Source organism: Notolepis coatsorum (genome assembly GCF_963971535.1).
Source record: "Notolepis coatsorum genome assembly, chromosome: 6".
NCBI lineage: Eukaryota > Metazoa > Chordata > Actinopteri > Aulopiformes > Paralepididae > Notolepis > Notolepis coatsorum.
Window position 1 is genome coordinate 132,344,012 of NC_140170.1, and position 18,485 is coordinate 132,362,496.

The 18,485-nt window shown below is 41.7% G+C and overlaps 1 protein-coding gene across 1 annotated transcript in view; it reads right to left on the bottom strand.

Moving 5' to 3' along the window:
- The window catches only part of fhit (fragile histidine triad diadenosine triphosphatase), a 251,822-nt gene extending 234,207 nt beyond the window's left edge, over positions 1-17,615 (bottom strand). The window contains exon 1 of the mRNA XM_084316078.1: positions 17,541-17,615. Coding sequence (XP_084172204.1) covers positions 17,541-17,602 — 62 coding nt within the window. The 5' untranslated portion in view covers positions 17,603-17,615. The remainder of the gene's footprint in view (positions 1-17,540) is intronic.
- Positions 17,616-18,485: the final 870 nt, after the last annotated feature.

Genomic DNA, 18,485 nt, shown 5'->3' on the forward strand with positions numbered 1-18,485 from the left:
TGAAAAATAGATGTATTTGGGACAATGGGCCTCATTCAACAATACTCTCTTATTATTTTTTTTATATTATTGCTTACCCATCTGGAGAACAATAAGAAAAGCCACCGCCACATTCATCAAGCCGTTCTTAACATCCAAATATGTGCTTACCCAGGTGTCTTACATGATGAATCCCACTCATTCTTAAACTGAAATGGGCGGTCATGCTCAATTCATTTGCATACACGCCCACCATCTCCTTATAAGGCAAATGAGGCGTGTGTAAAACAGCCGGCATCTGATCCCCCTGTCTGATCCATTCAACATGAAGCGATTTTGCGGCTGATCTAAAAATGACACACACACGTCTCACGACTCGCGACTCAGTGCATGTGTGTGTGTCTTCCTGTGGGTCGCTCATCGCATGTGTGTGTGTTAATCTGATGACAAATAAAGACTTATACTTGTACTTATACGTATACGTACTGTATAGTAGGGGGCTGGGCGATATGGCCTAAATATGATATCACGATATTTTCTGACCTTTCGGCGATACACGATACACATCACAATGTTTTTCTTTTTTTCCCCAAACAATTCATTATGAGGCTTACCAAGACAGTATTTGAGTTTGCAAGCTAACATTAAAGACAAAATAAAATACCCATGCATTTAGCATTTTTATATTATATATTAGATTTAGATTATTGGATTATTAGATTATATATTGCATATATTTAAGTTTAGGATTTTAGCATTTTTATGAAACTACTGTATATTTGTATGTCTCTAAATGTTTTGATGAATTGAACATGGAGGACCCTTATGTAAAAAAGCCTAAAGTCTTTTTCTGGTCTTCATCCTCCAGTCCACTGTTGTTGTATTGAGCTGTACTGTATTGTACCCATTCTGCAATCGTTAATAACGTTTTCATTCATTCAATCATTCAGCCGGCAACAGAATAATTTTGATTGACAGTCGAGTCTGCCAATTACGTCACACCGCTTGTACCCGCCCTGCTGTTCTTAGCACCAATCGGCAAGCGCTATTCTTTTTTTACATTCCTGAATGCCCTCCATTGATTTTAACGAGAGCTCAGCTCAACGACAACAACAACAGCTCACCGCGGCCGACGAGTGATTACCAGCGCACCGCAGCATGACAACGAGGCATAATGATTTTACTGCAACAAATGTTATAATAAAAGCCTTTCCATACATCTGTCTGATTGAAAACTTTATTAACAGACCGCAGAATGGGCATGCACAACTCGGCACGGGCTGAGATATGAACAGTAACGCTTGCTATCTATGTCGTCATCGGACGTTGCTATGTTTGGGTAAATACGCTGATGTGTAACTATATAACGTGTAACTATATAACGTTAATGCCACAAAACGAATGCCTTTGTTAATCATAAGTACTAACTTTGATGCAGTAGTGTGTGTGTGTGGGAGCGGCGTTGTTCAAAAGTTTGAACGGGGTGGACCAGATTGATGCGACACAATCCTCTTGGGCAAAACATCACGATATCCACGATACGTTAAAAAGTTGTATCGTTAATGAACTGTACCCGATATTTATATAATATCGTCATATCGCCCAGCCCAAGTAGGGCTGTCTTAAATACTTCGAAGCTTCGAAGCTTCGTTCGATGGCACAAGCTTCCATTCCAATGAAACGAAAGTAAGCGGCGCCTTCCTGCCTCCATTCCAATCAAACGAAAGTAAGCGGCGCCTCGACTCCACCTCTCTACAACAAGCACGTGGAGATTATCTGTGTTGAAAACAACAAGGACATGTGCAGCAGACATGTCAACGAAGAAGCAAAGCAATGCCGTTTGTTATTTAAGACTGTCGGACAGATTTGTGTTCATTGTGCTGCTTTTTTAAAGTGTCCCGACCCATATAAAAATATGTCTTAACCTGTTAATCTGTAGACCGTTATAAATTCATATTTGACCTTGAACTTGACCTTGACCTTATTATAGCCAAATCATACATCTATGGATAGGGAAAATGCTCCTCTTTCCAATGGCAGGGTTGAATCTGGATTTAGTCATTTCTTGCGGTTTTTACGATAATTAGCATTTTCCGATAAATTTTTATTTCCGATAAAACATATAAAACATCGGTAAAAATGAAAATATACACTTTGACTACTGTTTTTGATAGGGTTATGGTCTTTACTCTTGGCTACAAAAAAAATATTTAAAAACATTGACCTCTTAAAACCCTTTCTCTGCCACGCTTATATCCATCCTTGTAGCTAGTTTGTTAGCTCTATTTGTCTATAGATGTTCACCTACTTTGCAGGGCTATAACTTTTTAACTTGTATTGCTAAATTGACATTACTATGGCCCATTCAACATCGATTAGCTATCGTTCAGGATGTAGGAACGTTTAACTTTTTCATTCACACATTCATACAAAAATACGGTCTAGAGTATAAATATGTCGTTTTCTGCAGTATTTCATAGAACGTGAGTTATAGCCATAAATGCATCATGAAATGTAGTTTGATACCGATTGACGCCAGATAAAAAATGTCAACTGTACAAGGTCCCAGACGTTATGACTCATCATGTGCGGTTGACCGGAGGGGGGGGGGGGGGGTCGTTTATAAGTCCGTGGCCGACGTTAAATCATTCATGTAGTATGGGTGATATATAGATCAGAGCAGTTTGTATCGAAAATGGTAAACAAACAGGCTGAAACTCACCCCAGTCTCCTCGTAGCATTGGGTGATGAGCGTGGAGCAAAAAGATTGCTATTATGGGATGTTGATCTATGCAATCCATTTCCAGGTTGTATAATACTATATACGTCTAAATAATGTTGTTTATTGAGTTATGGCAACGGATCGCTATCCAGTGTGTCAAGATCAGTGATGCCACTAACGCGTTACTAAGTAACGCGTTATTGTAATCTGATTACTTTTCCGCGAAAATGGTAATCTAACGCGTTAATCTTTAAAAGCCAGTAATCTAATTGCAGTTACTTGTCCAAGTGGCTGTGCATTACTATTTCGTTACTATCTCATTATAAATTCATAATGCTGGCGGAATGCAGTATTTTATTTCGTTTTCGACAGTAAAAAATACGCTTAGAGCTGTTTACTTCTCTTTGGGAGTGACGTCACATGTCACGTTTTCAAAGCGTGTCTGAGCACGTAACCTCGCGTGTTGATCCATGCTGGTGGGCGCGGCTGTTATTGTTATTTTCAGCCTGACCTAAACTGCGCGCTAGCAGGGAGAAGCTCGCGCTCGTAACGCTTTCTTGCAGCACTGGAAGTTCACTAGTCTACTTAACGTTTGTTAAGCCGGGTGAAAAAAACATTCACTTTGCGGAGGAAACAAAATACTGTCTACCGCATATGGAATATACAGCAGCTGCACAGCACGACCATCGACTTCTACAGGACTCGGAGCTGCACCACCAGCCAAACAGTATGTTTCACCTTTGAGTTAAACATATTTTGCATTGCACTATTCCATGAACATGGAACACCATACTGCAGTATGTAGGTTGTCAGTAGCACACTGACAACACTGCAGTATATATATTCCCTCCCCGCCGTATATATATTTCCCTCCCACCCACCCACCCCCTCCTAATGTACAGTCCCCTCCCCATCATATGTATATACTCTGTCATGATCTAGGGGTAACAGTACTGTATATTTGAATACCGTTTATGTCACAAATGTATCAGTACTAAATACCTATATGTCCCTATGCCATAAATGTCATGTATGTTGTGTATGTCATAAATGTCTATATGAATTGAAAATGGGGGACCCTGATGGAAACAAGACAAACGTCTTTCTCTGGTCTGCATCCCCTTAACAATTGTGTGTATTGAGCCGTACTGTATTGTACCCATTCTGCAATCTGTTAAATAAAGTTTTCATTCATTCATTCATTCATTCATTCATTCATTCATTCATTCACACAATAATAAATAATAATAACGTAGAACCATATCTGAATGGGGCAGGCCTCAAAGGTAGGCTACATATCAGCCTACATGTGGTGTTATTGACCATTTATCTTTTGTGAAATCTATAGATCTATAGATAGCAAGATAGGCATACCTGCCCTATTAGTACATTTTACTCAAATTGAGTACATTTTACTAAATTTTTTTTGTCATTCTTATGTTGTGGCAGCAGCAGGGGGGACGACTTCGTAACCTAGTTACTTTCAAAGTAACTAAGTTACTCTGATAATCAAGTAATCAGTAAAGTAACTAAGATTACTTTTTAAAGGAGTAATCAGTAATCAGTAATCATATTACTTTTACAAGTAATCTGTGGCATCACTGGTCAAGATGGAGTCCCGCGAGCGATAGCGAGTGGCCGGACAAAATAGGGAGACACACCGGCGTCACAATTATCGACATCCGGTTGCAACTCGCCGATCGGCCATCAGGTGGCGGTATTGAAGCGTTGGAGAGTTGAGCGGAGATCTACAGCACCAGTCAAGGATCCGTGGGTGAAATATGAATACCATGACAGAAATTTGAAATATTGATCTCAAAGACTAGAGCCATAATGAATCTGTTAAATTATTTTCCAAATTCCATTTGATTTTTTTCCAAATTCCGTTTTTTTCGTTCAAATATTTCAGAATTCTGTATTTTGCTTTGTACGCTCATTTTACCATCAGAAATAGTGTCTAATAAGTGGGAATGAATAAATGTCCACAATTTAATAAGATATAACAGTCCATTTAATAGGGCTGTCTTAAATACTTCGAAGCTTTGAAGCTTTGTTCGATGGGCATGGGATTCGAATATGAAAATAGAATTTGATTATAAAAAATTAAATAAAAAAATTATATGTATATATATTTTTGCAAAATCAACTCTGCCTCTCTTTGTTAATTACAACAAGCAATGCTGTTTGTTATTTAAGATGAGGTTGGACTCGGCACTGGCATATTTGTGTTCATTGTGCTGCTTTTATAAAGCCTCAAATGACGGCTTACAATATTTCATGAAAGCAAAGTGTTTTGTTTGTCTAAGATTTTAAAAGGTTTAAACTTTACAGCACTGACAAAGTTGAACAAAGTGCTGTACAAGTCCCACAACATAAAAGAAAGAAAAAGTTAAAAATAAATAAAAAAAAAATTGTAGTTGATTCCATTTTTATTGCTCAATTCCGCGATTCCGTCCGCGATTCCGTGATCGCGGATTCCATATGGCTCTATCAAAGACGCTGTAAAACGTCATTGGCAGATTACGCATGGCGAGGAATGACGTGGTAACACGTCATTGGCGAGAAAAGGGTTAACATCCAAGGGCCCACATATGGACGATTCTTTGCCGACCTCTAGTGGCTCGGGTGTGCATTTCTTTTAATACAATATATAGATAGAATTAAAGCCCCATTTGTTGCCTGTCGATTGCCCTTTCAGGTGACAAAATCCGCTCAGCGGTTCTCGAGTTACATGCCGATATGTGAGGTGTGCCCCAAAGTACGCAAAAGTACACATTACCACCCCCGACTCCCGGGGCTCTAGCTCCGTCAATCATTTGGTGATCTCGAAAATCTTTGCACAGGGTTGTAGCCAATGAGTGTGGCTTTCCAATGATACCCCATGATAATTGGGGATCTCATACGGTCTCTATTGATCGATTTATGATAAAGAAAAGCAGGACCTTAAAGCCCAACTTGCAGGTTAAACCCTACTCTTCAATTATGGGTAGTTTACATCATTGGTATCTAATTTAATATTTTTTTTTCCCATTTGACGCCGGAAATGCCACTCCGAAAGGGGTAAAAAGGTCCATGCACGAATAACATGCACCCGGGAATCAAAAAAGCTTATCAGAGCTATCAGGGCCATGACGTCACGTCGGGTATCTTTCCCCTACTTCTGATCCACTACAAGGAGTTTTGACGAGTGCAGAAAGCTATTTCCTTGATCCAAATGGACGCCTTACAAGACGCAAATGGGTTTAATCGTCGGGAGACTTTGATGGACCAGCTACAACTGGTTGAAACAAGGTAGTTATAATGTTTTTAATGTCGTAAAAAAAAGAACTACATTTACCACTAGGCAGCCTGTTGTTCAGTACAGCAGCGCTACTGGTCTGTGGGCTGTCACCTTATCCCCGGGTCATAGTATCAAGCTGGCTATATGGCTCTGGCTAACGTTACCCCGCTAACGTTAGCATTATGTCTACTGTCGTGCATGTATAAGACTTTTGGGAATGAGTAAAATGTGTAGGTCCTTTTCTCAGACCTGTGAGGCAAAGCACTGCTGCACACACATCCTGCCGGCTAGCAAGCTATGCGCCCCGGCATGTTGATACGATAGTAGCCCCTTTAGCTGCACTCGGTGCATCAGTGACGATAGCTATGAGCTAACTAACGCTACAAGCTCAAACACCTTATAACTACTACTATTGTCGTGTCCATAAGTTCCTTGGCAGAATACTTGTGATGACAAAGGTATACAAAGAGGAGAGAACCATTTTAAATCGGGTGATGTTATGAGTTTCGGCTACCAAGCTAAGCTAAGCTATGTTAGCTAACTTAGCTAGCTTCTAACGGTGTATACACAATATGTACAACGACACAATGATTTTCATTAGTACAAATATGGTAACATGGTTGTGGCTTTTACAAATGGTGGTTAGCTTTAGAGATGGATGGCTATGATCACGGAGCAATAGTGTTGTTAGGTGAAACAGATACATTTTCATTCATTACTCCTCGGCTAGTAGTAGCAAGGCTCTCTGCCTGCCACTAGCCGTGTGTGACTCTCACCTAGGCTGTTTTAGTTTAGTTTTTCAGGTGAGTTTCGCTTTCCAGAGCGCAACGCACGTTGCAGCCGAGTTAGATATTCGTTTTGCAACCTGAGCGCTTTCGTTTTGTCAGAACGAGGCTTGGTCAGACCGCAACGGATCTCGTCTCGAATTCAGCACTGAGCATGCGCGGGGAGTTAGTTTTCATGAACTCTTAGCAAAAGCAAGTTTGGTCTGTGTTTCTCTGCCTGTATTCTGTTAGACGCTGGGTGTGACTTATATTTACATACAGTCTTTGTTCTCCACTGATTACATCTGTTAGAGTGGGGGGTTTGGAATGTCTGTCTCTTGTAACACCAATAATATCACCTTTGGCTGAGTCCTGCTTTTACATTATGATTCTCTATTTATTCACACATATTAGTTATGAAATACAGTCAATGTTACCACAGTAACGTTAACACAGCCCAGCTGTCAACTGTACTTTATAATGCTATGTTATTTCGGGCATTCATAACGTTATTTCGCGCGACTGTACATTGTAACGTTAACACAGCCCAGGTGTGGGGGGGGGCAGGTGGCGCACGGAGACTATGTTCGTCACCAACACCGGGAGACACTAGGATTCGCCTGTTCGAATCCAGCTCCCGGCGTTGCTATCAGCTTGGCTGGCCTCTCACACTGATACAATTGGCTGTATCAGGGGGTGGGAAAGCTGAAGGGTGGGTCCTGGGCGTTGTGGACAGGACCCACACTCCCACACGCTACACTCTCCCCGGTGAGAACCTGCGCGGCCAGGTTGGCCTGCCCCAGGCTGCACATGCGTCGGAGGAAAGCATGTGACAGTCTCCGGTCTCCCGGACCAACAGTAGGGGCAAGTACGCAACAACCAGGAAGGGTGGGATGGGAGAAAAATCGGGAAAAAGGAGGGGAAGAAAGATAAAAAAAAAAAAAAAAAACACAGCCCAGGTGTCAACTGTACTTTGTAACGTTATGTTATTTCTGGCGTTTTATTCAAAACAAACATTGACCCGATTCCGCCAACACATATGTAATATTAATAGGTTTTGCTCACAGAGAGATAGATAAATAAATAAAAATAATCACGGTTATCTACCTCAACAATTGCATGTACTGTAGAAATGTATGTTTCAGTGCAGATAAAGGTACTGTACAAAATAACCTCTAAAACACTGCTAGAATACACAAGCAGTTAGGGTGCGCTGTGTTAACGTTACAATGTACAGTCGAGCGAAATAACATTATGAATAAAACGCCCGAAATAACATAACGTTACAATGTACAGTTGACAGCTGGGCTGTGTTAACGTTACAATGTACAGTTTCTGACAGCTGGGCTCGCGAAATAACGTTATGGCGTTATGCTCTGTGCTGCTCGAGGCAGGAGAGATGAGGCGCGCGGGGCATGGGGGCTGCTGCTCGGTGCTGCTCGGGGCTGCTGCTCCAGACAGACAGACAGACAGCCTAGACAGGAGAGATACACGGTGCTGCGCGCGGGCTGCTCCTCGGCCGCTGCTCGGTGCTGCCCCCCGGGCTCGAGACAGACAGCCAGACAGGAGGGATATACATGGTGCTGCGCGCGGGCTGTAGGTTACACTGCAGTCTGACAGTCTACTGCGCATGGGCGTTGAGCAAAAACGGCTCGCGCAGATTACACGGCCACGTTGTCGGCGAGTTTTGGCGAGTATCCAAAACGAAAACACCTTTTCACCGTTCCCGCTAGGGCAACGCGTTTTCCTGCCAAAACGGCATTTCTATGTAACAGAGACAGCAAACGTATTCATTTAGCAACAAAACGAAAACAAAAACGCCCAGTGTAACCTAGGCCTGAGACTCTCTGTGTGTGTGTGACTCTCAGGTGCCCTGCACCTGCCGTGACGACATCATTTCGATTACACGCGCACGCTATGAACCATTGATTAAAATATCCACGTGCGTGGTGATTGTATTGGGCAGACAAAATGTTTGATAACAACGCTAAAACTGGGTCAATTTCAATATTTATTTTTCTTCTTCATGAAAGTCACCGTTGGCCTAGTCCACATTGTTTATTGAACAAAAATACAACCTGCAAGTTGGCCTTTAAGGCTTAACATAAAACGTGCTTAATTAAGTCGAATTCTGCCTTTGTCTCTATCAACTACATATAAATATTTATATAATTGTTTGCTTGATAGACGAAGGTTGCAACATAATTATGTAATGTCATGTCGTTGGCTGTGAGAGCAGCCCCACTGCACCCAGGCAGCGCAGCCGAGTGAAACCTTGTTGGCTGCGTCACAGTCACGAAAGCTACTTAATTAATTAATCCAATCCACTTTATTTATAGAGCACATTTAAAAACAACAAAGTTTACCAAAGTGCTGTACAAGTCCCACAACATAAGATAAAAAAATATATAAATTTTTTCGAAGCTTCGAATTAAAATCGAAGCTCGGCCCCGAAGCTTCGATTGCCAAAAAAAGCTTCGAAGGTCAGCCCTACTGTATAGTGCGAAATTAATCGTTCCAGCAAAGTAGGCTTTGTCAATATACTGAACGACTGCGCACTTGTCAAGAACCAATCGCGCAGTATACTGATATGTATATGCCGCTGATCCTATGCTCTCTCCTTTCAGAGAGAGATGACAGGTGACAGATCCGGTATTTCCTAACCTGAAAGGTCCCTGTGGCTAAAACCCAGAGTGCGCTCAGAACTTTAGGTGTGGAGCAGAGAAGATAAGAGAGGAGAGGGGATGAGAGATGGGGAGGAGAGGAGAGGTTGTAAATATGCATTCTATGCGTATGGCCTGGGCAGCCAGCATCTAACTGTTCTAACAGCAATATATAATCCATTTCAGAAGCAGTACGCACACAATAAATTATCATATAATTATTATTGAAAAGTTCTGGGTTTATAAAGTCGTATTTGGGGGCAATTGACCAATGGTTTGCTTCCAACCCATGAACTCCTTCCTCTCTCACCTTTTTATATATATTATTTTATTTTATCTACTAAAACTTGTATTATATTGTTTGTTTTGTAAAGTGTCTTTGAGCATTGGAAAAGCGCTATATAAATCTGATGTATTATTATTATTATTATGAATGGTAGGCTTTTTTAAATGTTTCTCATCTGGGTAAGAGTTTCTTATCTGGGTAAGAGTGCTCTCGACCACTCTTAGAATTTGGTATTGCCTGAGAGAAAAGCAACAATAAGAAAACATTGCTGAATCCCAGGTAAGAACAAAATAAGAGGAAATGCTAGTTAAGAACGAAATCTGTTCTTATATCGCTTCATGAATGAGGCCCAATGTTTCATTGGAACCTGCTGTATCCCATGATGGGCTCAGACCCATACACTGCATATAGCACTAAGATGTTGAATGCTACTTGTAGTTGAATTACTATGACACAATCTATTTGGCTAACTCTTTTACATTTACTTCCAAAGAGTTGTACCACACATAATCAACAGTGTTACACTGTGACACTCCTCGACCAACAGCAAGGACTAAACCCCGGAGAGGGTGGGGTGGCGTATATGCCCTGAGAGTACAATTTCTCACGCTACCGTAGCTGGCTCACTCTGTTAAAAATAGAACTCCCTCCCTCTCCTGTCGATAGCCAACATGGATCTCATTCAATACCCAGTGTCTTGGGCAAAGCCTGCCTCCACAATAATCACTTAACTGTCAGCTAGGATTAGACTGTCTTAAGCCACCCTAAGCAATCCACAAGCCAAAAAAAAATAAAAGCCAAGGAGATATCCCCTGACCTCTCAGAACCGGGCCTACATTGTTTGACTGGAGGGAACAGAAAGAGGAAGACAGAACCCCATAAGGATAACAAATACAACTCTCTTCTCTAAATCCCCATCTCAACTGGATCATGGTATAGCTTTGTGCAGACTGAGTATGGGTGTAAGGGCTTTAACAATGCACTTCCATATAGGCTGGAGACTAGCAAGATTGAGGAAAGCTCCAGCATACAGTCAAGACTTTTTCCCATTCCACCTATTTGCTAGAAATGAAAGCCATATTAGATACCATGTCTTTTATGGCTTTCTGGCCATAAAAACAGTCTTACCATGCCTCAACACAAGTCATGTCGCAGCAGGGAAATCATTTCAAAGACTAACACTATACCTACTGTAGGTGAAAGTTCAGCTCTAATTTTCTTTTGCAAAACAGGAACGCACTTTTGTGCGGCTCAATCAGTTCAAACATTCAAATGAGCTCTCAAATAACACAGCTCACATTTAAAATTATGAACTCCCATTGTATTTCCATTGCAAGTGGGGGGTGTGGGGGCGGGGCGTGGCATGCCTAATTAACAACCCAGTAATGTAAGCAGCTCATGTGACCTGACCCAGCGGGCATTATGGCTCTGGAATGGAGACTGACTTTCTGCTTATCATCAGCAAAAGACATAATTCCAATGTTTAAATTCACATGTGACTCTTTTACCAAATAGACAAACAGCATCAACGATCCATGATGCTGCAGGATCTAAATAGATAAATATCACCAGTGCCAATAGTTTTGCCACCCTGATTAACACTAGAACACATAGTATGGGTCAAAATTACCTGGCAAGGTGTTTATTGTTGCATAATATTGTCAAAATAAATTATTTACTTGATATATTACTTGTTTGTAGTAGCTTGTCAATGTCATATGTGTCTTTTACCACTAGCACAGCCAACAAGGGGTCAAATGACCCCTAGGCATTTTCAATAAATGTATCCTCGTCACTTGGTCGAGCTCCAGCTCTGTCACTCAATGACTTTTCCTAAAAGTACCCGTTTTATCTGGCACGGTTTCTGAAATTTCAAAATGACTTCAGGAAAATGTAATTAGAACGTTTTTCCACATATGGGCCGTTGGAACAGACGAAAGTCACAGCACTTTGAGAGTATCTAGCGCAGGGGGGGCCAACCCGTGGCTCGCGAGCCGCATGTGGCTCTTTGCCCGTCAATGTGTGGCTCTTCCATCCAAAAAAAAGGAAATATTATTATAATATTTTCTTTTTTACAATAATTATTATTATTATTTTTTTTATATAACTCAAACCAACATTTCATTGTGGTAAACCTCATATTTTTATATTCAGAGGTAATTATATAGTTTACACTGTTTATTTTTCTCATATTTCTCATATAAGCTGTCGGGTCATCTGACCCGTTCCTGGCGGGAATTGGTGACATTGTCTCCATGGCTGTGCTAGTGTTAAACCCTTTGAGAGAGTCTTGATTTTGTATTACTACCCCATGTTTCCATACATTCTACTTCATTCTATACTGTACACATGGTACAGTACAGTATAGTTACTCAACGTGTGGCCCACAGGTTCCAAACTTGCTTTGGTTTTGTTCAGAATATACTGTAAATGTGACCGTGCCCAGTGATTTTGACCACAAGTCAACCACAGTCAAATCGCGTAAAATCACAACAAAATAATTATTTAATTTTGTTGGTGTTTAAAAAAAAATTTCATATCATCACAGTTTGAATGTTTAATAACATGTTTAGTTTACTATAAAAGCTAACAGTTATAGTATCTATAATAGTATTTACTATTTCTTTCACTATTTGGGCACTTTTACACAATTCCTGTGAGTCTATGGAACACCTCTGTAATATATATATATTTTTTATTCATTGTTTTGTATTTCTAATCAAGTCCTCAAAAACAGCATTTTTCTACCTCAAGATCTCGAGCTGTTTTGAGCCTGGGCTCCTAAACCACTGCGCAGCGTCGTCTTCGCCTGAACATTAACATGCAGCGGTGTCTTTATGACATCACATATAGGCACATTTTCAAATGACTCAGTTCAGTGAGGGTGAATATTGTGAGAGGAGAATTGGAAGAATGCGCCAATATGAGAATTTTGAGACATAGACCATATTAATATAAGTTCACATAGCTAGGAAACAATGCTAAACACTCAAAAAGGCCATTTATAAGATAGTTCCCCTTTAACCTCTTAAACCAGAGCCATATTTTCAGAAAATTTGCCTAAAAATACATACCTAAGTAAATGGAAGATGGCTCCACTTCTACAAGGCCCATTTGCATGTTCTTGGTATCTACGGATATCTATGGATCTCAGGGAATGTATTCCCAGTGTCAGGAATATTTTGTCTGTTACTAGGCTTGAGTAAATTGTAAGGAACCAAAGGAGAATATCAATTTTCTTTTGTTCCTATTTGACGGTGAATAACACCATGCTAACATTGACCAGACATGAACAATTGCCATTCAGCACCTTCTTTGTTAGGGGTGTGGGGGTGTAGGACCCAAATGCAGAACAGAGGCGAGAAGAGAGCAGGCATGAGACGGCGGGGTGTGATTCAAAGTACTTTACTCGAAACACAACTATAAACTGAAAACACTATAAACTGAAAACACTATAAACAGAAACTCAGCAGAGCTGGCAATGGGCGCACGGTGCAAATGCTAAGAGAGGATGGAACAGGATAAACAGACTACTCCATGAGCGACAGGATACTATGAACAGAAACAGAGTAACAGAGCAATGAATCCACAATGGGGGGCAGGGGAGGCACAACATACACAGACTGATTGGAACGAGAGACACCTGGGAAGGAATACAGACTGGCAGACTACAGTGACACTAAATACAAGATAAGACTGAACACTATACAAGAGTAACACTAGAAACATACATCAACACAAGGAATAGGAACAATACACTGACAGGGGAGCATGGAGGACCAGAGACACACTGGGAGACATAGTAACAGAGGAAGGATACAGATAAATATGGAAACCTTGACTAAACACAAATGAATGAGGACCTGCCTGTGTCTCCCTGGACCTCACACGGACCTGCCTGTGTCTCCCTGGTACCGCTGCCTACGTTATAATTGCAATGACGATCGAATCCCGACATGTGGCAGTATAGGCTACCTTTTGAACTGGGTCTCTCAGTGGTCTTTCAGTGCCTCTGTACCTCCGGCTGCAGGAATCCCCTCCCCCTCAAAGTGAATCGCAGATTTTTTCGCCTGAAACCTATTGTTTCCCGTATTTTAGGCCAGGCCCAATGCACACCAGTAATGGAGATCGCGATGGAACTACTGGGATTATTCATTTTGGAGTACCTTCTGACTAAGGTAAGGTCTATTTTACTGAACCTAAAACATGCTTTTGTATTGATCACAGCGTCATATTTTACCGAACCTAAAACATGTTTTTGGTAACGACCGCAGCTTCGTAAAACGATCCCCCCCCCCTTCCTTGACGATTTTGTGAATAAACATCTAATATGGTATATACCAGGGGTCAGCAACCTCTTTGACATGAAGTGCCAGTTTGAAATATAGTTGTAACTAGTGTGCCATATCAACAATATTCCATGCATCGTAATTTTTTTCTCTCATATTCAGGTATTTTTTATGATAATTTTTACATTATTACATCATTATTGTTATTGTTATTATTAACAATATTATTATGATGGTTGTATCAACCCTAAATCTGAGTTGGGGGGGGGGATGCAATGCAGACAAACAGCTGCATACAGTGCAACCATTTCACTCACATCCAAAATGCCACGTGGGCTGCCTCCACCATCGGTGTGTGTACTGTACGTGTGCTGTACTGTACGTTAAACAAGACGAAAGTCTTTCTCTGGTCTGCATCCCCTTAACAATTGTATGTATTGAGTTGTGGGGCGGCGTGGCTCAGGGGTAGAGCGGAGCGTCCAATGATCGAAGGGTTGGTTGTTCGAATCCTGCTCAAGCCCATGTCCATCCCATTGCCGTTGTGTCCTTGGGCAAGACACTTAACCTACTTGCCTCGTATGAATGTGTATGCATGTGAATGAATGTTGGTGGTGGTCGGAGGGGCCGTAGGCGATGATTATTCGCCACGCTTCCGTGAGTCTGCCTCAGGGCAGCTCTGGCTGCAATTGTAGCTTACCACCACCGGTATGACTGTGTATGAACAAATAATGGACCCTGTGAAGCGCTCTGAGTCAGAGAAGAGCGCTATATAAATCCAATCCATTATTATTATTATTATTAGCTGTACTGTACTGTACCCATTCTGCAATCTGTTAATAAAGTTTTCAATCAATGAATCAATCAATGCTGTGTCATAGCTCCACCTACAGGCCTAATGGAGAACACCACAATGTGTGAATGAATGGGTGAATGTGAGGTATAACGTGTAAAGAAGTTTCGATTGATCGCAAGACTACACTGTAAAAAAATAAACAATAAGTTACCAGAACTTAAAAAGATTTAGTTCAGTTACTGTGCATTAAGGTTTTCAGTTTTCAATCCATACGTTAACAGAAAAATAAGTACACAACCACATTATTTCAACCTAATAAAACTATGTTTATTGTCATTGTTTTAAGAACACAAGTTGACTTGGTAATACTCACATTTTGAGTACAAATAAATGGCGTTGCCCTCTCCCTTTTAACATGTGCAATGTTAAAATGAAATAGAAAAATAAAGAATACAATTTGTTGATTAATCCCACTGGTCACAATGGTGACCGTAATAATGTTTTTGTTATAAGGCTCTGAAAATGTTACTGAATGATGTATCAATGTATTTCCAGCTAAATTGAAATAATAAAGGGTCTCAATTAAATATGTGTATTGTCACATGACCAGAACACAGCTCAGTTACACAGAACACAGCTTAGAACACAGAACACAGAACACAGAACACAGCTTAGTCGTCGCAAGGTTTAACTGAGGCTAACGTTAACATGATGGCACACACTAGGGCTGACCTTCGAAGCTTTTTTTGGCAATCGAAGCTTCGGGGCCGAAAATATTTTTGTTTTTAAATGTGCTCTATAAATAAAGTGGATTAGATTAATTAAATAAGTAGCCCCTTTCGTGACTGTGACGCAGCCAACAAGGTTTCACTCGGCTGCGCTGCCTGGGTGCAGTGGGGCTGCTCTCACAGCCAACAACATGACATTACATAATTATGTTGCAACCTTCATCTATCGAGCTAACAATTATATTATATTTAATTTATAATTCATAATTTATAATTATATCAGACAATGCACCTACAAAAGCAGATGATTACAATTAAATTAGCCAACTTGGTAACACATTAGTCATAGCAGCATAGGCATAGCCTTATTAATGTTTTGTGTGGCGTCGCCGTCGTGTACAATGAAGCTAGTGAAGGGCTACATCTGTTCCTCCCTCCCCATCAACATGGACCCCCTGCAATTTGCATACCGCCCCAACAGGTCCACGGAGGACGCCATAGCCCATGTGCTGCACACAGCAGCATCACACCTGGACAAGAGGCAGGGGAACTATGTGAGAATGCTATTCATCGACTACAGCTCGGCATTCAATACCATAGTCCCCTCCATACTCATAGCCAAGCTCAGGGACCTGGGCTTGAACTATGACCTCTGCCAGTGGGTCTTGGACTTCCTGACTGGCAGACCCCAGGTGGTGAGAGCAGGCAACTGCACCTCCTCATCCATCACCCTCAACATAGGGGCCCCCCAGGGCTGTGTTCTGAGTCCCCTCCTCTACTCCCTGTACACACACGACTGTGTGGCTCAGCGGAGTAGCAATACAATCATCAAATTTGCTGACGACACAGTGGTGGTGGGCCTGATCTCTGCCAACGACGAGAGGGCCTACCTGGAAGAGGTCAAGGTCCTGGCGGGATGGTGCCAGGAAAACAGCCTCTCCCTGAACGTCAGCAAAACAAAGGAGATGATTGTGGACTTCAGGAGGTCGGGGGTCAAGGACTACAGCCCCCTCAGCATCGACGGGGCACCGGTTGAGAGAGTCAACAGTTTTAAGTACCTCGGAGCCTACATATCCGAGGACTTGACATGGACCACACACATTGACAGTGTTGTGAAGAAGGCACGACAACGCCTCTACTTCCTCAGGCGCCTAAGGAAGTTCCAAGTCAGTCAGAAGATCCTTAAGAACTTCTACTCATGTACAATAGAGAGCATCTTGACTGGCAACATCACCTCCTGGTTTGGGAATAGCACTGCACAAGACCGAAGCAGACTACAAAGAGTGACACGTTCAGCCGAACGCACAATTGGAGGGGGGCTCCCCACCCTCCAGAACATTTACAACAAGCGTTGCAAGGGCAAGGCTAAGAGAATCATTAAAGACTCCAGTCACCCCGAACAACTGCCTCTTTGAACTGCTGCGGTCAGGCAAGCGATACCGGAGTCTCAAGGCGAGCACAGAAAGACTCAGAAGAAGCTTCTATCCCCAGGCCATCAGGCTGCTAAACGAACAATGAACACTACACAACAACAACCACCAAACGCACATAGCACACACATCCACACGCACACACTCACTTTAAACAAACACACTGTAGCACCCACTCCACACACTTTATAGCACACACCCACTTTAAACAAACACACTGTAGCACCCACTCCCCACACTTTATATTTATTGATGAAGGATTGCACTACAACTCGTACACCTTACTGTAAATTGTACCTAAATTGTACCTCATCCCATTTCTGCTTTGCACTATATAGTACTGTACATTAGTACACTGCATAGTATTGTATATTATATGGTAACTCAGTTACGTCTATTCTGCATCGAACATTGTACATATGTCTATACTGAACACTGTGACCTCATTTTCTACTTCTAAATTACATGCTATACTATGTTATTTGATACTATCTTGTCTAGCACAGTCTCTGGAGCGTAACAGTAAGAAGCATTTTGTATGAAAGTATTCTGTACTTCTGTATGACAACTATTAAAGAAACTTGAAACTTGAACTTGAAAACTTACGTTTTTTTAGTTGATTTGACAAAGTTGTTGTAGAGTTGTGATATGCCATTTTCTTCTTGCATATCTGGCACTCGGCCTTTTGGGCATTGTCTTTGCATATTTTAAAGTGTAACCACACGTCTGATGACTTCTTCGTCGACATGTCTGCTGCACATGTCCTTGTTGTTTTCAACACAGATAATCTCCACGTGCTTGTTGTAGAGAGGTGGAGTCGAAGCGCCGCATGTTCAAAGCTTGTGCCATCGAACGAAGCTTCGAAGCTTTGAAGTATTTAAGTCAGCCCTAGCACACACACACACAATGCACACCCTCCTCCTCCAATCCCTCCACCGGAGCAAGGCCAGAGAGAGAGAGAGAGAGAGAGAGAGAGAGAGAGAGACGTTCAAGTTAACATGCAGCCCCATGTGTAGGAAAATAAACAGCTCATTTTCCTACTCCTCCTGTCGCTGTCAGTGAGATTCCTGGCCCTGTTTTGCTTTACTGAGCTCCGTTATCTGGGGGCTGTAATTGGTCACTTTAAGCTGCACACCGGAGCATCTTTTAATCCAGCTGTTTGCTGTTCTCTGATATTTTCTGACATTTCGTTGATGCGTCGCTCGACACTTCGAGCTGACATGGGGATATCTTTTATCCTTGATTTGATTGTCTCTTTGTTTGGCAAGCCTTCAAACAAAACATCTGAGCTACAGAGAAAAGCCTCCTTGATATACTCGCCATCAGTGAATGGCTTTCCACATTTCGCAATGCAATGAGCAATGCGATAGCTTGCTTCAGTTGCGTGGTTTTTAGCAGTCGTGAACACTTTGAGGGTGCTGGCTTGCTTTCCATACCTGGCCACGGCACGTTTAATCGATTCTGCCTTATCCGCCTGATCTTTGAAACTTTTTTGATGCTTCGTCTCAAAATGGCGTTTCACACCTGACGTTCGGCAAACTACATTTTCTA